We start from the raw sequence: 16,779 nt of genomic DNA on the forward strand, positions 1-16,779 counted from the left end.
CAACACCCAGTGCTCATCCCAAAAGGTGCCCTCCTCAATACCCATCACCCACCCTGCCCTCCCTCCCACCCCCCATCAACCCTCAGTTTGTTCTCAGTTTTTAACAGTCTCTGTTGTTAAACCATTTTGGAAGAGACTAGTTATTTAATGAACTTCCTGTAACGTTAAGATTTTAAAGGAGCATTACAAGATTAAAGAAGGATGAAAGAAAAACCACACCGAAATCCCCCTTCTAAATAGGCATGATGATATGCGTAGGTACGACACACCAGGACAGGAGGAACTGACATGTGATGTGTCCACTGCTGTTGGCCATGTTAATACTCATCCCACAGACGCTCAGCGCTGGGGAGCATCTCAGAGCCCAGCCCCCGTGTGGTGCCTTGGTTCTGTCTGACAGAGACTGAATGGGCTAGGGGCAGGGGCCAGCCATCCCATAAGCCCTGATAGTGTGCCCGGCCTTGGTCCTTAATAGCTGTGAACTGCAAGGTTCTCGTGGTTGAAGGGACGTTGGGCAAAGCTTGGCAAGTGACGAAACCGAGGCTCTGAGAGGTCAGCCCATCCAAGATCACACAGCCAACGGGAGCAGTGCCAGGATTCAGCCCTGTGGAACCCTGACTCTGTCTCATGCTCGCCCTTTTCATTGCTTACCTGTTTTCTTTTGAACAGGAATACTTCTATCGAGATAATAATTCCACAAATTTCAAATGATTAAAAAAAGATGAGCCAGTAAAAAGTAATGTTCCCTCCATCCATTGCTCCCAGCCACCGACTTCTGTCCCCAGGGGTTTTTTCCTGGATCCATCCCAAGGTGGCGGTGGGTGAGAAGCTAGAGTGGAAGCCTGCCCTACTGCTCACCAGCCGAGGTGCTTGATCTGTGCACGCCTCAGTGTTTCCACCTCTAGCCCACTTGGAGAGAGTGTGACAGGTGGAACACATCACATGTTGGGGCTTAGGAACTGCTGGTGATCTTCCTGCCCCTCAAGCCCATGTCACACAGCAGACATATGCTGTGCGCACTGTTTACCTTCCAAGCAGGGATAACTCTCAGGGTTGGCTCCTGGTCTACAGTGAAGAGTCCTCCTGCATGCTTCTCAGTATGTGAGCAGGCCCTCCCCAGTGGGCAGGTGGCGCTGTCCCCCTCTCTGCATCGCAGCAATGCTGTGGCATGCCTCCTTGGCTACAGGCCAGCACTGCCATTTCCTCTGTTGTAATCTCTGTACCTTTGTTAATAAGTTACACACACATACACGCTCTTAAGTAATAAAAACATGAACATCTATCTTTCACAAGTTTTACTAGTTCCAGAGGATGTAGGTGCGTCAAAAAGTTGCATTTTGTTAACAACTGGCTTCATTGTTGTTTTTGTTTGTTGATTTACTTAAAGAGAGAGACAGGGAGGGGCAGAGAGAGTCCCAAGCAGGCTCTGCAGTATCAGTACAGAGCCTGACATGGGGCTCGAACTCACAAACCACAGACCATGACCTGAGCCAAAATCAAGAGTTGAACGCTTAACCAGCTGAGGCATCCAGGTGCCCCAACAACTGGCTTTGTTAAAAAGTATTATTCTTCATCGGTGTGCACTTAGGAGGTGGGTACTCCAGCATTTGAAGGTTATAGAGCCTTCTATAAGTTCTATATAGGTCCCATTATTTCAGTGGCATTTCTAGCTCTGATCCCGTGAACTTGTATTTTAGGGGAGTGCTGGCCGGTACCCACGTGAAGAGAAAAGGAGAGCTGAGGAGTGGGCTCAGGAAGCAGTGTGCTTGCTGGTGGAGTGGCCAGAGCTGTGTGTTGGGTCAGTGAGGGTGGTGTGGGCCAGGAGCTTTTCTGCTGATTCCTGCCAGGCCTTGCAGTGAGCTGGCCTGGAGAGATCTGCCGTCTTGTCAACCAGACTTCATCTGAGGATGAAATCCACTTTACCAAAATGCATTCAGCAGCCAGTCTTTACTGCCAAGTAAATCAAAGGCCTTACAGAAATGAGATGAGTCCCTGAATGTACTTGTGCATCAGGCTGCATCTGGGTCTTAGAGAAACTTACGTTTCACAGCATATGTGGTCTTACAGGCAGAGGTTACCTCTTGAGCCTCAGTTTCTCTTTTTTTTCTGGGATGATTTCTGACCTTTGCTCAGATGCAGCATGTCTATTTGCATTTCAGAGGAGGATCCTAATTTAGGGGACAACTCCCCTCCCGCCCTTCATGTTTCCTAGGGAAGTGCCCGACAGGATGGCACCACTATGAAGGCACGGCCAGCTGCTACCGGGTCTACCTGAGTGGAGAGAACTACTGGGATGCCGCGCAGACCTGCCAGCGCGTGAATGGCTCCCTCGCCACCTTCTCCACTGACCAGGAGCTGCGCTTTGTCCTGGCCCAGGAATGGGACCAGCCAGAGCGGAGCTTCGCTTGGCAGGACCAGCACAAGTGAGTCCTGAGGTGGGGACCCAGGGCCTGAGGTCAAGCCTCCACCCAGCAAGCCGGATACCCACCAAGGACATGGTTTCTGGCCGCCCATTCCACTCCTCAGCTTTGCTGGCAGCCGGCACTTTGGGGAAGAGTTTCCACCCACTGGAAACACATAGAGATCCGGGGTTTAGAGCAGGCATCAGGGTGATGTTGGGAGCTGTCAGAGGTGCAGGGATGGGCTACCACATTATGTCACCTCGGGCCAACCCCGTTCGTTGGCTCCCATCCATGGGTTCAGTTGCAGCGGTGTCAGGAGGAGCTGTTTGATGGACTTCATGGGCCTGGCCTGAGGGGCATGCAAGTGGGTAGGGATCTTGGAAGGATCCGAGAAAGTGGGCTCTGCCAGGCCCTATGCTCAGTGCTTCCATGGGTGTACTTGTTCAGTCTTCCCAGAAACCATAGGAGGCCAGTGGGTGAGAAGACAGGCCCAGGGTGGGTGCACACCTGACTGCGGGTACACATTAGTTGGGGTGTGTCCGGGTTCCAGCCCAGGCTGTCTAGCTCCAGAGCCTGGCTCTTGTACCCAAGGCTCTGTGACACTGCAGAAAGTGTGGAAATTGTAGCCAACTGCCAGCATTTCCCAGGCCCAGAGTTTAAGGGTTTTGCTGGAGGGCAAGTGTGTGCCAAAGACTGTGGTGTTCTTCCTCTGGAGTTGGTGTCATACTGCCCCTTCCATGCTGCTGGGGGTCAGGGAATGGATTGTAGGGGTCGCCAGACAGCCAGTGCTCCCTCCCAGGGATGCCACACTGCCGTAGGAGCATGATGACCATGGCAGGTGGAGAGTGAGCCTTCATTTCAAGACCCTGCCTGGGTTTGGCCTCCACCATTACACACTGTGACAAATCATGAGACCTTGCCATTTTCCTTCTACAACTACACAGTGAGAAAAAATAACTTCTAGATCACAGGGTGATTGTGAGTCCATGGAGAAGTGAGAAGGCTCAGCCCACTGGGTAGAGAACTCCCCATCTCCCCAGGGCAGGTGTGTGCATGGCAGTAGGCTGAAGGGACAAGAGTGGTATCAAGCCAGGGCTCCCACGGTGGCATTGGGCTTGCTGATAGGCATCCCCAGGACTGTGGCTGGAAGGCTGGGGTGAGAGGCACACACTCGGTGGGTGGTTGTGGCAGTCATCCAGGTCCATGTGCACGGCCTTCTCAGTGCTGTGATGTGCATGCTCAGGAGCGGGCTGCAGGTCTGTGGGGAGCTGGCTCTGAGCAGAGACCAAGCGGGAGACCACGAGTGTGGTTTTACCCAACACTGCAGTGTAGACTCACGTGGGCTTGTGTTTTATTGAGATGTAATTCACATACTGTAAAATTCACCCCTTTAGAATGTACCGTTCTGTGGTTTTAGGTTATTCACAGAGTTGTATTCATGAGGCTGTATATACACCAAGAATAAGATTGGTCTTGCTCAGAATGTAAGAACTTTACTCGATCAGCCAATAAGATTAGTCTTGGCAGGAGTTACCCAAGATACAGCTTTTTCTGACCTGTGAATTTATTTAGAATTTTAATGCATTTTATTAAAATTAAGCTTCAAAATTTTAAAAAATCATTAATGCTTTAGAAGCTTGGGTTTTTTTTAAGTTTACTTATTTTGAGAGAGAGAGAGAATGAAAACGAGTTGGGGAGGGGCAGAGAGAGGGGGACAAAGGATCTGAAGCAGGCTCTGCAATGACAGCAGAGAGCCTGATGCAGGGCTGGAACTCACAAACCGTGAGATCATGACCTGAGCCAATGTCAGACGCTTAACCACTGAGCCACCCGGACACCCCAGAAGCTTGGTATTTTAAAGGTCAATATAACTGCAAGATGCCCACACTCACACACAATCCATGACTGTTTCCCTGCTGTGCTGAGATCTCCTGCCTTTCTGCCCTCCTGCAGGTTGTGGGTTGGCTACCAGTATGTCATCACCAGCCGGAACCGCTCCTTAGAAGGCCGCTGGGAGGTAGCGTTCAAGGGTAAGTCTTCCTGGTCTTTCAGAAGAGTTACTGGGTTTGAAATTGGGGTGGAGGCATCATCCCGACTAGGGGGTATTGCTGGGGGCTCCCCATCCTCTCGCCAGCAGTGCCTGGCCTGTATGAGTGCCTGGTGCAGGGCTCATGGAGAGAGGAGGGCCCTGGATTGCAGGGAGCATTGTGATGTTGGGCAGTACCCCAAGGCCCTTCTTTCAGGCCCCGTGTGGGGGCTGGAGCCTTCTCCAGATTTTCCATTTTCTCCATTTTCTCTTTAAGTTAAGGAATGTAGTTTGGATATAAAAATGAACGTACAGAGTGTATAGCTGACGTGGGCCAGAGAGGGAGGGATAAACCTCTAGGATAGAGACATCCAGAAGTAGAATCCAGACTGGAAGGAAAGCTATCAGGGAGATGGAATTAAAATAGATTGTGTGTGAGGGGTGCCTGGGTGGCTCAGTTGGTTAAGCATCCGACTTCAGCTCAGGTCATGATCTCGGTTTGTGAGCTCGAGCCCCATGTTGGGCTCTGTGCTGACAGCTCAGAGCCTGGAGCCTGCTTCGGATTCTGTGCCTCCCTCTCTCTCTGCCCCTCCCCTACTCACACCCTGTCTCACTCTCTCAAAATTGAATAAACATTAAAAATTTTTAAAAATAGATTGTGTGTGTGTGTGTGTGCGTGTGTGCGTGCGTGCGTGTGTGTGTGTGTGTTGCTTTAAGGATTTTATGCTGAGCTGCTTGAAAACACCAGTGTAACATAAAGGAAAGCATATCTGCTATGGGCAGCTGAGTCCTGCCCCCTGCCTGTCCCTTCTCCTGCCCCATTGCACTGGCACTGGCAAGTTTCTCCCAGGCCCTGGCTGTGGCCTCTTCACTTGCTCCCTGAGCTATGTTCCCCTACCCTGTCCCTTGTCAGGCCTCGCTTTTGGACTGTTCTTTGGGCCTCTGGTTTGAACTTGGGTCTTGTTTTTTTTCCCCAAACACATCCCAGTCCCACCATGGATGTCTTCAGTGTCTCTGAGAAGAACAAGTGAGGAATGGTGGTCCCAAGGGACCCCACACATCTCACTCTGTCCACCTCACTGTGGAGTCTGAAGGGGCATTGAACTCAGAGCCCACCTGGTTCCCAACCTGAGTGGCTGTGTGGCAGGTGACCGGCTGTGTCTCTACATAGAATGATTGGTGAAGGCACAGACAGTATTGGTGTTCAAAAGCCCCAGACACCTGGCTTGCCCAGAGAGAGGCAGAGTCCCATGGGGCAGAGGTGCTGAGCCTAGCAGCTGGTAAGGGGCAAGGAGCAGAAATGGTGAATGCAGAAGCCCCAGCAGAGGGGCCTCACCTACCAACCTTTGCTCCTACTAGGGAAGTCACTCCATTCTTGTGTCCTCCAAAATAGCCTACTGTAAGCATGTCCCACATTTGCATTCCCAGAGTTTGTGAGTTTAGATCTCCCACCAGAGTGGAGACAAGTAAATAGCTCTTAGATTTCCAGGCCCAAGAGTCTCCATGTGCCTTGCAGTGGATAAATCTAGTAGCTCCTCATTGCCCTAATCAGAGCCATTGGGAGCGAATCCTAGGCGAAGGCCCATTGCCCTGGCCCCAGCAGAGGGCACTTTCCTTCAGGACAGTATAGACACTCCTGGACACCACTATCTTCTTGACACTAGTGATTAAAAAGTGGAGATATGAGTCTGCATAGCATGACAGCATGTTCTGAACTGGGGGCCATGGGACCCTCATCTCATCCCTGGCACGAGAATGAGAGGCCCCAGGTAGGCTCTCATGGCTATGCTTGTCTCGATGGCTCCACTGTGGCATTCGAAGAGCAAACCTGAAATTTAGAAAAAATGTGTGTCAACGCTGGTGGCAGCGGCTCAATGTGAGAGGGACCCGAGGCAAGAGTGAGGCGCCCACACGGACGGTGCTGTGGCCCTGATGTCCAGCAGTTCTGCGCGGGTGCAGCATGGTATTGGCTGCATGTACCTGCTGCAAGTGGACCTGGAAGGTCTGTTCTGGATTTAAGTAGTAGCCACAAAATGAATATGTGGCTAAAAAAGCTTCCTCTACTACAAGATAGCTGGCCTAAGATACTTGACACCACTCAACATCATTTGTTTTGGGTTCAAAGAAATTAAAAAACAAAACAAAACAAAACAAAAACACATAAATCCAAATGTAGCACATGAGTTTCTTGTTTTTTTAATTTACATCTAAGTTACTTAACATATAGTGTAATACTGATTTCAGGAATGGTGATTCATCACTTACATATAATAACCAGTGTTCATCCAAACAAGTGTCCTCCTCAATGCCTCTCACCCCTTTACCCCTTCCCCCCTGCCAGCAACCCTCAGTTTGTTTTCTGTATTTAAGAGTCTCTTACGGAGGGGGAGGGTGCCTGGGTGGCTCACTTGGTTAATGTCCAACTTCGGCTCAGGTCATGATATCACCACTCAGGAGTTTGAGCTCCACATTGGGCTCTGTGCTGACAGCTCAGAGCCTGGAGCCTGCTTCAGATTCTGTGTCTCCCTCTGTCTCTGCATCATCCCCATTCACACTCTGTCTCTCTCAAAAATAAATAAACATTAAAAAAAAGTCTTATGGTTTGTCCCCCTCCGTGTTTTTATATGATTTTTGCTTCCCTTACTTTATGTTCATGTGTTTTCTATCTTAAATTCCATGTATGATTGAAGTCATATGACATTTGTCTTTCTCTAATTTCGCCTAGCATTATAGTTCCATCAATGGTGTTGCACTGGTAAGATTTCATTATTTTTGATCACCGAGTAATATTCCGTTGTATATATGTACCACACCTTTATCCATTCATCAGTAGATGGACATTTGGGCTCTTTCCACACTTTGGCTATTGTCAGTAGTGCTGCTATAAACATTGGGGTGCATGTGCCCCATCGAAACATCACTCCTGTATCCTTTGGATAAATACCTAGTAGTGCAATTGCTGGGTCGTAGGATAGTTCTATTGTTAATTTTTTGAGGAACCTCCGTACTGTTTTCCAGAGTGGCTGCGCCAGTTAAATGTACCACAGTGGATTCTGATGCATCCCAGATTGTGAAGGGAGTTATAAAAACTTCAGTGGACGGTTAGGGAAGCTAAGTCTGGATTTGTAGTGGAGATTGACTCATGGATTTTCAGAGGTGTGACCATAGCGTTGTGCTGTGGACGAACGTGCAGGATGAGCTGCCGTGATCCCGGAGAGAGCTTCAGAGCTTCATAGGGGTTCACTGTGTTCTTCCCTCTGCTTTTGTGTCTGTTTGAAAGTGTCCATATTAAAAGCATCTTAAAAGGTTTCTGCTAAGAAACTGCAGCATGAAAAGAACACTGAAAACACACCCCCAGCAAACACGGCAGTGGCAGAGCCCCCACTTCTGCTTGTGAAAGGAGCTGTTTGCCAGATGCCACCTGCTTCAGCTGGGCCTGAGAAGTTGGTCCAGGGATGATGCATCACAACAACAGTGGGAAGTAGATTTAAGTCCTTTGTCATCAATGGCAAACTTACCCCAAAGAAAAGACTATGCCTAAGAATATGAGTGAATGGCGGTAGGAAGCTACCACGGGAAGATGTTTAAAAATACTCATTTCAGGGCACCTGGGTGGCTCAGTTGGTTAAGTATCCAATTCTTTTTTTTTTTTTTATATTGACTCCCTTTTTTTTTTTTTTTTAAATGTTCATTTATTTATTTTGAGAGAGAGAGACAGCAAGCAGGGGACAGGCAGGGAGAAAGGGAGACAGAATCCCAAGCAGGTTCTGCACCATCAACATGGAGCCCATCTCAGGGCTTGAACTCGTGAACTGTGAGATCATGACCTGAGCTGAAATCAAGTGTCTGACGCTTAACTGACTGAGCCACCTGGGCACCCCAAGCATCTGATTCTTGATTTCAGCTCAGGTCATTATTTCACAATTGAGCCTTGTGTTGGACTCTATGCTGACAGCTCGGAGCCTGTTTGGGATTCTCTCTCTCTCTCCCTCTCTCTCTGCCCCTCCCCTGCTCACGTGTGTGCTCACTTCATTTACATCTTGTCCCACGTTTTTCCGAGTTTTATAAGTATGTGTTGTGTATTGGCACAGTGGTGCTCACAGAGTGTTATCCATATATACGCACTTCTTACCCAAGTATTCAGGTACTCCACTCTCCAGTTGCATTTTTTAAAAAATTTTTAATGTTTATTTTTGAGAGAGAGCACAAGCAGGGGAGGGGCAGAGAGAGAGGGAGACACAGAATCTGAAGCAGGCTCTGACACAGGGCTCAAACCCACGAACCGTGAGATCATGACCTGAGACGAAGTTGGACCCTTAACTGACTGAGCCACCCAGGTGCTCCTCCCCAGCACATTTTAAATTTGGATCTCTGCTTGTGAGAGGGGCCTCCTCCATGGCCTCTCCCTAGGGAGGGAGGCTCTGGCTCCAGCTCTGTCTGCATAGCCCCACACCAGGGTTCTGAGACCCTGGCACTTAAGTCAGCACCCAGTCCTGGTGTGCCCTCCATGGAGGCTGAGAGCGGCCCCTGCCAGAGAACATGGGGTACCATTTTTATAACATTGGTGACCAAAATTTGAAAACAGATCTATGTTGTCTAAAGGGAATCATCCCCATTTTCCCATAAGCCACTGCGCAGGGCCCAGTGTCATTTCAGTTTCTGGTTATTATATGTGATACTTATTTTAAAATATAAAAATGGAAGCATACTGTGGGTTTGATGTGTCCACGTTGTGTGACTTGCTTATTGAAGACATGCTTAGCGTTGGTACCTTGACCTCATTATCCCCCTGTCTCAGCATGTCCAACTCTAGGGGCTCACTTCTGTCACAGGCCAGGTCCCTGAGTCCTTCTAGCAAAGCAGTGATCTTGTGAGTGGTGTGCGATGCCCAGCACAAGCTGTGTCACTCCTCCCGTCTATTCTCTGCTCCCATGTTACTGCTCTGAGGTCTACCTTCGTCTCCAAGCTCCAGCTTTCTTTTTTCTTATAGCAGCTGTGATCTTCTGACTTCACATATACTTTACTCATTAGGTTTGTTAGTCATCTGTTTCCGGCCTTTATACCCCCACTCCAATGTGAGCTCTGCAAGGCAAGGATCTCTGCCTCCTGCTGTTGCCCAGTGTACCCCGAGTCCCTGCTTACGGGGTGGGCCCTGTGGGTATTTGTTAAATCAGTAGGGGATGTGATTAGGAGGCTGTGTTAGATGCCTGGGGCTGCCCAAACAGAGTTCGAATTTCTGGCTTAACACAAGTTTACTTTGTCACAGTTCTGGAGGTGGAAGTTCAAAATAAAGGTGTCAGCAGGGCCGCCCTCCCTCCAAAGGCTCCAGAAGAGTCCCTCCTTGCTTCTTCACCAGTGTGTAGTGGCTCCATCTGCCATAGACATTCCCTTCTCAGTGTAAGGACACTGGTCCTTGGATTTAGGACCCACCCCAAATTCCTGATGATTTCATCTCAAGAGCCAAATAAGGTCACATTCTGAGGTTCCAGGTGGCCATGAATTTGGGGGAGATGTTCCTCAACCCACTGCAGATGCTAATTGAAGACCACACTGAATGTTTTGGAGATCAGCCTCATTTAGTTCCTGGCAGAGAAAGGATGGAACATTTTTTTAAAATGGGGTATGAGATGCCATAGAGAGGGCAAATAAAATGAAGCCTTGAAAGGAACTAAAGTTTGGCAAAGAGGAAATGGTCTTTTTAGTCACCAAGAAACTGAAGCCCCCCATGATCTCAGGGTAAATAGGGCTTCTGACCAGCACAGAGTGAGGAGGCCCAGGTGGTCCCATGGTCACCAGTGGGTGGGAGGAGCCCCCTCCCCTCAGCCCTCCCTATGCCCTTCATCTGGTGGCTTGGTGGAGCCTGAGTCACCCTCACCCCACCCCATCCTCCACTCTCAACTTGGCTCTGGCAGGTTCCAGGCAGCTGGGGGAAGTACAGGAGGTGAGGACCAGGTCCCAGGACTCTACCCTGAGAGTTTATTTGTGGCCTTGGTCAGAGCTTTGCAGTCATGCACTGAAATTGTGCTCTGGGCTGGCAGATAGACTCATGGCTAAAGACTTGTTTCTTTTATAAAGGATGGGATGAGGGGCGCCTGGGTGGCTCAGTCGGTTAAGCGGCTGACTTCGGCTCAGGTCATGATCTCACGGTCCGTGAGTTTGAGCCCCGCGTCGGGCTCTGTGCTGACAGCTCAGAGCCTGGAGCCTGTTTCAGATTCTGTGTCTCCCTCTCTCTGACCCTCCCCCGTTCATGCTCTGTCTCTCTCTGTCTCAAAAATAAATAAATGTTAAAAAAATAAAATAAAAAATAAAAAAAGGATGGGATGAATCTTCCATTTTTGGCCCATAAGACAAGAAGCCAAATAATGAAGAAAACTGTTTGTTTGTTTAGTTTTTACATTTATTTGTTTTTGAGAGACAGAGCACAAGTGGGGGAGAGGCAGAGAGAATGAGACTCAGAATCCAAAACAGGCTCCAGGCTCTGATCTGTCAGCACAGAGCCCGATGCAGCACTCAAACTAACAAACTGTGAGATCATGACCTGAGGCGAAGTTGGACGCTTAATCAACTGAGCCACCCAGACACCCCAAGAAACCAGTTTTTAAGAAGGGAGGCAACTCCCCAGGTGAAGGGGCATCTGAAGGAGAAGAAGAAGATACACAAGGGATGCAGGAGGCCTTGTTGGGGAGTAGGGGGCCTGAAGGAAAGACAACAGTGCTCAAGGCAGCACCCACTCTTAGCAATGGAGGCAGGCTCCCCAAATGGTGTGAGAAGACACCGCAAAGAGCCCAGCCGCCTCCCCTGCCCTCTGTCCATGGCCTTCCTGTGAGTCCAACCACTGGGGCCTCAAAATCCCCTAGCCAAGGGTGTCAGCTGGGGACTGGGCTTCTATCCCACCATGCTTCCTGAAAGCCCATCTTCCCACCCTTGTCAGGGAGCTGGGAGGCCATGTTCCCAGTGTCTGTGGGATGAAGCCCTGCCTTCAAACTGGCTGGATCTCCAAAACTGACCTGCACGCTTCGTGTTGGGAGCAAATAGAGTTCAAAAGGCATGTATGGGAATGCCTCATTTCTGCTAAAGGGTAAACTGCACTGCCATCTGAGTAAAATGAGAGTATCTCCAGTGATCCACGGCTGGGTTAGCCTCAAGGAATCTTCTGGTGGTCCAGTGTCCGGGGGCTCTCTGAGCTAGGGAATGGACTCTGGGGGCTGGCTGTGCTGTGCCCCAGGTGTGGCCAGAGCCACATCTCCTGGAACATTGCAGAAGAGAGGCTTAGGGGTTCATGGCCCCCTCTCCCAACACCACTGCACCCCAACCCTGGGCTGCCAGGGCAGCATGATTTCTGATTGCCTGATCCCCAGGTCGGAAGGAAGGAGTTCAGTGAGCGACAGGTTTCCCTGGAGCTGGGAGGGGGTCCCAGGGAGCCAGTGCTTTCCAGTTCAGCCGGCCAGCTGCTACCCCTGGTGGGCATTGGAGTCATAATTCTGCCTGAACTGTGTGTTCCGGGTGTGTGCGGTGAGCGCCTTTTCAAGCCCTTCTCCTTTTACTAGTAGATACCCTGTTGTAAGAGAGGACTTTCCCCTCCCTCCTCTGTTTATTTGTCTGTTTATCTGTCTGAACTCATACTTTTTAATCCACCGTGTCTTGGCCCACTACTCTACTCTTCACGTTGTCCAGAGCTGTGCTCATAGAAACTAGGAGAGGTCGTGAATGAATGCCCTGACCACAGTGCAGCTAGCACTTGGTGGCCCACAAGCCCTTTGATGATCCAGTTTGGGGGGCATTAGTCCCCACAAGTACTGCATGTGATTGGTACGTATGCTGACATTACGTTATTTCTCCCGCAGGCTCCTCAGAGGTGTTCCTGCCCCCAGACCCCATCTTTGCCTCGGCCATGTCGGAAAGCGACAACGTGTTCTGCGCCCAGCTCCAGTGCTTCCACTTCCCCACCCTCCGCCACCACGACCTGCACAGCTGGCATGCGGAGAACTGCTATGAGAAATCTTCATTTCTCTGTAAAAGAAGTAAGCCACCTCTTCCGGTACTCCTAGTAAGCTATGAGGAAGTGCTTCTCACGAGTTTGTGGCTGTCTGATCTCTGGACCTTGGTGTTGACCTTGAGTAGACTTTGACATCACAGTGCACCAAGCCAGACCCCTATGTCTCAGTGGGGCAGCAGGAGCTCCTTGCCTGGCTCACACCCCACTCTGAAGGGGCACAGGTGCCGTGGGGGGAGGGCAGGAATCTGGGCAACAGTTGATATCCATGAGCCCTCCTTTCTCTTTCCCAGGATAGAGGTGACAATTCCTGCCCTCCACACCTCATTGTTGTTAGGAGATTAAATGAGAATGGTGACAGAGGGCATGCTACATCTTGTGGGGTCTTGGAACCTCTGACTGCCTTGGTCACCTATCCGTACTCTCCTTAGGTCTTTCCAAGACTGCTTACTTCACAGCTGGGCCAGTCCTCACCTTAGCCCATGGTCTTTCCCTGTCCCTCTTCCCGCTCACTTGCCCACATTCCACATGAAGGTCTCCTCCAGCCTCAGGGACTTGCAGTGTGTTGTGCATACTGAGGGCAGGGCTCCTCGTCCAGGCCCCGCTGCAGTGGGCGGAGGGCTGAATTGAATCCAGACGCCGCATGTGAGGCAGGCTGGGTTGCAGCCGATGATCTCAGCACCATTAATTTGGACCATCATCCCCTTGCCTGCTGATTTGTCATGGGGTTCAGAGATGTCTGAACCTGTTTCTGGACTCCATTCTGACCCTTGGCTGTTTGTCAGTCCGTGTTGATACCACGCTGTCTTTACGGGAGCTTTGGGATACATCCTCCTAGCTAGTGGTGGGCTTCTCTACCTTGCTTTTGCCCCTTATGTTGTCAATTCTTGACCTTTTTTTTCTTCAGCATGAATCCATTTTTCTGAGCTCCGTTATTAGAATTCTTATTTGGTTGGATTCTCCTAGATTTTCTATTTAGACATTTTTGTGTCCTTTTTCAAATCTTTGACTTATTTTTTTATCTGTTTTCCCCTCGTCTTCCTTTACTTGCCAAGGTTTTTAGTGTAGTGTTGATTAGAAGTGCTGGTAGTGAGCTTTCTTATCCTCCCAACCTATAAGGGAAAGCTTTTAATGTTTCAGCGTTAAATATGGTGCGGTACTTTCCTTAAGGTTGAGAAAATACCAGGGCACCTGGATGGCTCAGTTGGTTGAGTGTTGGACTTTGGCTCAAGTCATGATCTCGCATTCTTGAGTTTGAGCCCCATGTCCAGCTTTGTGCTGACAGCTCAGGGCCTGGAGCCTGTTTCAGATCCTGGGTCTCCCTCTCTCTCTGCCCCTCCCCTGCTTGCGCTCTGTCTCTCTCTGTCTCTCAAAAATAAATACATGTTAAAAAATTTTTTTTAAAAAGACTGAGGAAATATGAGGTTAAGGAAGTACCTTGTATTCCTAGTTTGCCAAGAATTTCTACATTACAAAAATGTAAATGCATTTTCTGCATTTATTGGGATTATGTGGTTTTTCTTCTTTGCTGATTTATATTGCTGTTTTGTTTATATTACATGATTTAATTTGTCATTTACTTTTTTACATTAGTAGATTCTCTGATATTGAACCATCAGGGTTTTTGTGTATCTGTTCTGGTTTTGCTTGGCTGATAATTTTATTTAGGATTTCTGAAACTCCTTTAAGAAGTGAGCTTAGCCTGTTATGGTCCTTTTCTGTGCTTTCCTTGACTAGTTTTTATATCATATTTATATTCAGTTTATGAAATGAGTTGGGAAGCATTCTTTTTTTTTTTTTTTTTTTTTAATTTTTTTAAATGTTTATTTGTTTTTGAGACAGAGAGAGACAGAGCATGAACAAGGGAGGGTCAGAGAGAGAGGGAGACACAGAATCTGAAACAGGGTCCAGGCTCCGAGCTGTCAGCACAGAGCCCGACGCGGGGCTCGAACTCACGGACCATGAGATCATGACCTGAGCCGAAGTCGGACGCTTAACCGACTGAGCCACCCAGGTGCCCCGGGAAGCATTCTTTTTTACCAGTCTCTAAGTCCGTTTGCACAAGTTGGGGATGATTTTGTCCTTCAGTATTTGCTAGACCATACTTTTTAAGACCATCTGGGCCTGGGAGGAGGGTGATTTTCTAATTTGATATTTAGATACACAGTTGAGGAGTGCCTGAGTGGCTCAGTCGGTTAAGCTTCCGACTTCGGCTCAGGTCATGATCTCATGGTTTCTGAGTTCGAGCCCTGCGTCAGGCTCCGGGCTGACAGCTCGGAGCCTGGAGCCCGCTTCAGATTCCGTGTCTCCCTCTGTCTGCCCCTCCACTGCTTGCACTCTGTCTCTCGCATTGTCTCAAAAATAAATAATCAAAAAAAATTCTTGATAACACAGTTGATGATCCTTGAACAACACAGGTTTAAATCCGCTTATACATGGATTTTTTTCAGTAAATACAGTAACACTATTGTAAACATAGTTTCTTTTATGATTTTCTTAATAACATTTTCTTTTCTCCAGATTATTGTAAGAATACAGTATTTAATATATATACAAAATATGTATTAATGATCATGTTATCAGTAGGACTTTGGGTCAACAGTAGACTATTAGTACATACATTCTTGGGGAGACAGCAGTTATACATGGGTTTTCAACTATGCAGAGGTCAGCGCCCCTAAACCCTGCATTGTTCAAGGGTCCACTGTAATTTCAAACTTAGGGAAAAGTTGTGAGAATGGTATAAAGAACTTCCTCTCATATGCCCCCTGCATAGATTCACTAATTACTTGTATTTTGCCATGTTTGCTCATCATTTTTTCTCAGCATATTTCTTCTGAACCATTTGAGAGTAAATTGAAGATATTATGCCCTCGAGGCCTAAATAATTATCGTGTTCCTAAGAACCAGGACACACTCTTCTATAACTGCAGCACAATTACCAAAATAGGACGTTTAACATGGGTATGGTGCTCTACAGTCATCTGTAATTTGTTATGACCGTTTTGTCAATTGTTTCAATAATATACTTTAGAGCTTTTTTTTTTTTTTCCTGGTCCAGGATCCAGTCCAGAATCATGCACTGCATTTAGTTATAGTGTTTCTTTAATTTCCTTTTTGTTTTTCAGTTTGAGTAATTTGTTTTGTTTTCTTTTCTGTTTTGGGTTTTTCTTTTTTTTTCTTTTTTCTTTTTTTTTTTTTTTGTTGTTGTTGTTTAGAGAGAGAGGGAGAGAGCGTGCATGCACCAGTGGTAAAAAAGAGGGGCAGAGGGAAGAGGAGAGAGAATCTTAAGCAGGCTCCATGCTCAGCAAGGAGTCAGTGTGGGGCTTGATCTCACGACCATGAGATCATGACCTGAGCCTAAATCAAGAATCAGATGTTTAACTGACTGAGCCACCCAGGCGTGCCTCTGTTTGAGTAATTCTATTAATATGTTTTACTGTTTCTTTCCATGTTTTACTGTGTCGAGTCTGCTGATAAGCCCACTAATGGCATTTTTCGCCTCTTTGGGGGTTTTTTTGTTTTTGTTTTTTTTAATAATTTTTTTTTTTACATTTATTTATTTTTGAGAGACAGAGCACAAGTGGGGAGGGGCAGAGAGAGAAGGAGACACAGAGTCTGAAGCAGGCTCCAGGCTCTGAGCTGTCAGCACAGAGCCCAGCGCAGGGCTCAAACTCCCAATGAGATCATGACCTGAGCCGAAGTCGGATGCTTAACTGACTGAGCCACCCAGGCACCCCTCACCTGTTTGTTTTTTACATTTTGTCTGTTTTTCATTTCTAGTGTTTCTATTTGATTCTTGAGTTTTCATCTCTCTGCTAAATTTTCCATCATGTATGTTATCTGCCTTTTCTTTTTTTTAACGTTTATTATTGACAGACAGAGAGACACAGAGCGTGAGCAGGGGAGGGGTAGAGAGAGGGGGAGACATAGAATCTGAAGTAGGCTCCAGTCTCTGAGCTGTCAGCATAGAGCCTGATGCAGGGCTCGAACTCACAAACTGTGAGATCATGACCTGACCTGAAGTCGGTTGCTTAACCAACTGAGCCACCCAGGCTCTCCTTGCCTTTCTTTCCTTCTGATAGGACTTTTGTGTAGAAGAGTCTTTATAGTAATGGTGGCGGGGATCAGTCTGGGCAGGATTTGGGCTGTACTGTGGATACCCTCCATACTCCCCAGCCTTCATATTCAGTAGATTCCTTGTGTCTGGGTGGATTGGTTTTCCAGAGGGCTCTTAATGTCTGCTCTCCCTTCTGCTTTAGATCTTCCCTTTGGGCCATTCTTCAGAGAGTGTCTCTTGCAGATGTCCTAGAGTGTGTGGGCTTCACAAGTGCATCTGTCCCGCCTCCAGCTGGAGT

General features: G+C 48.2%; 1 protein-coding gene across 2 annotated transcripts in view; it reads left to right on the forward strand.

The window, feature by feature from the left end:
- The window catches only part of DGCR2 (DiGeorge syndrome critical region gene 2), a 99,463-nt gene that overhangs the window by 62,054 nt on the left and 20,630 nt on the right, over positions 1-16,779 (forward strand). For both annotated transcript variants that reach the window (XM_060612999.3, XM_060612997.3), the window contains 3 exons: positions 2,213-2,423; positions 4,356-4,432; positions 12,273-12,449. In XM_060612999.3, the coding sequence (XP_060468982.3) occupies positions 2,213-2,423; positions 4,356-4,432; positions 12,273-12,449 (465 nt within the window). The remainder of the gene's footprint in view (positions 1-2,212; positions 2,424-4,355; positions 4,433-12,272; positions 12,450-16,779) is intronic.

Source organism: Panthera onca, chromosome D3 (assembly GCF_046562875.1).
Source record: "Panthera onca isolate mPanOnc1 chromosome D3, mPanOnc1 haplotype 2, whole genome shotgun sequence".
Lineage (NCBI taxonomy): Eukaryota > Metazoa > Chordata > Mammalia > Carnivora > Felidae > Panthera > Panthera onca.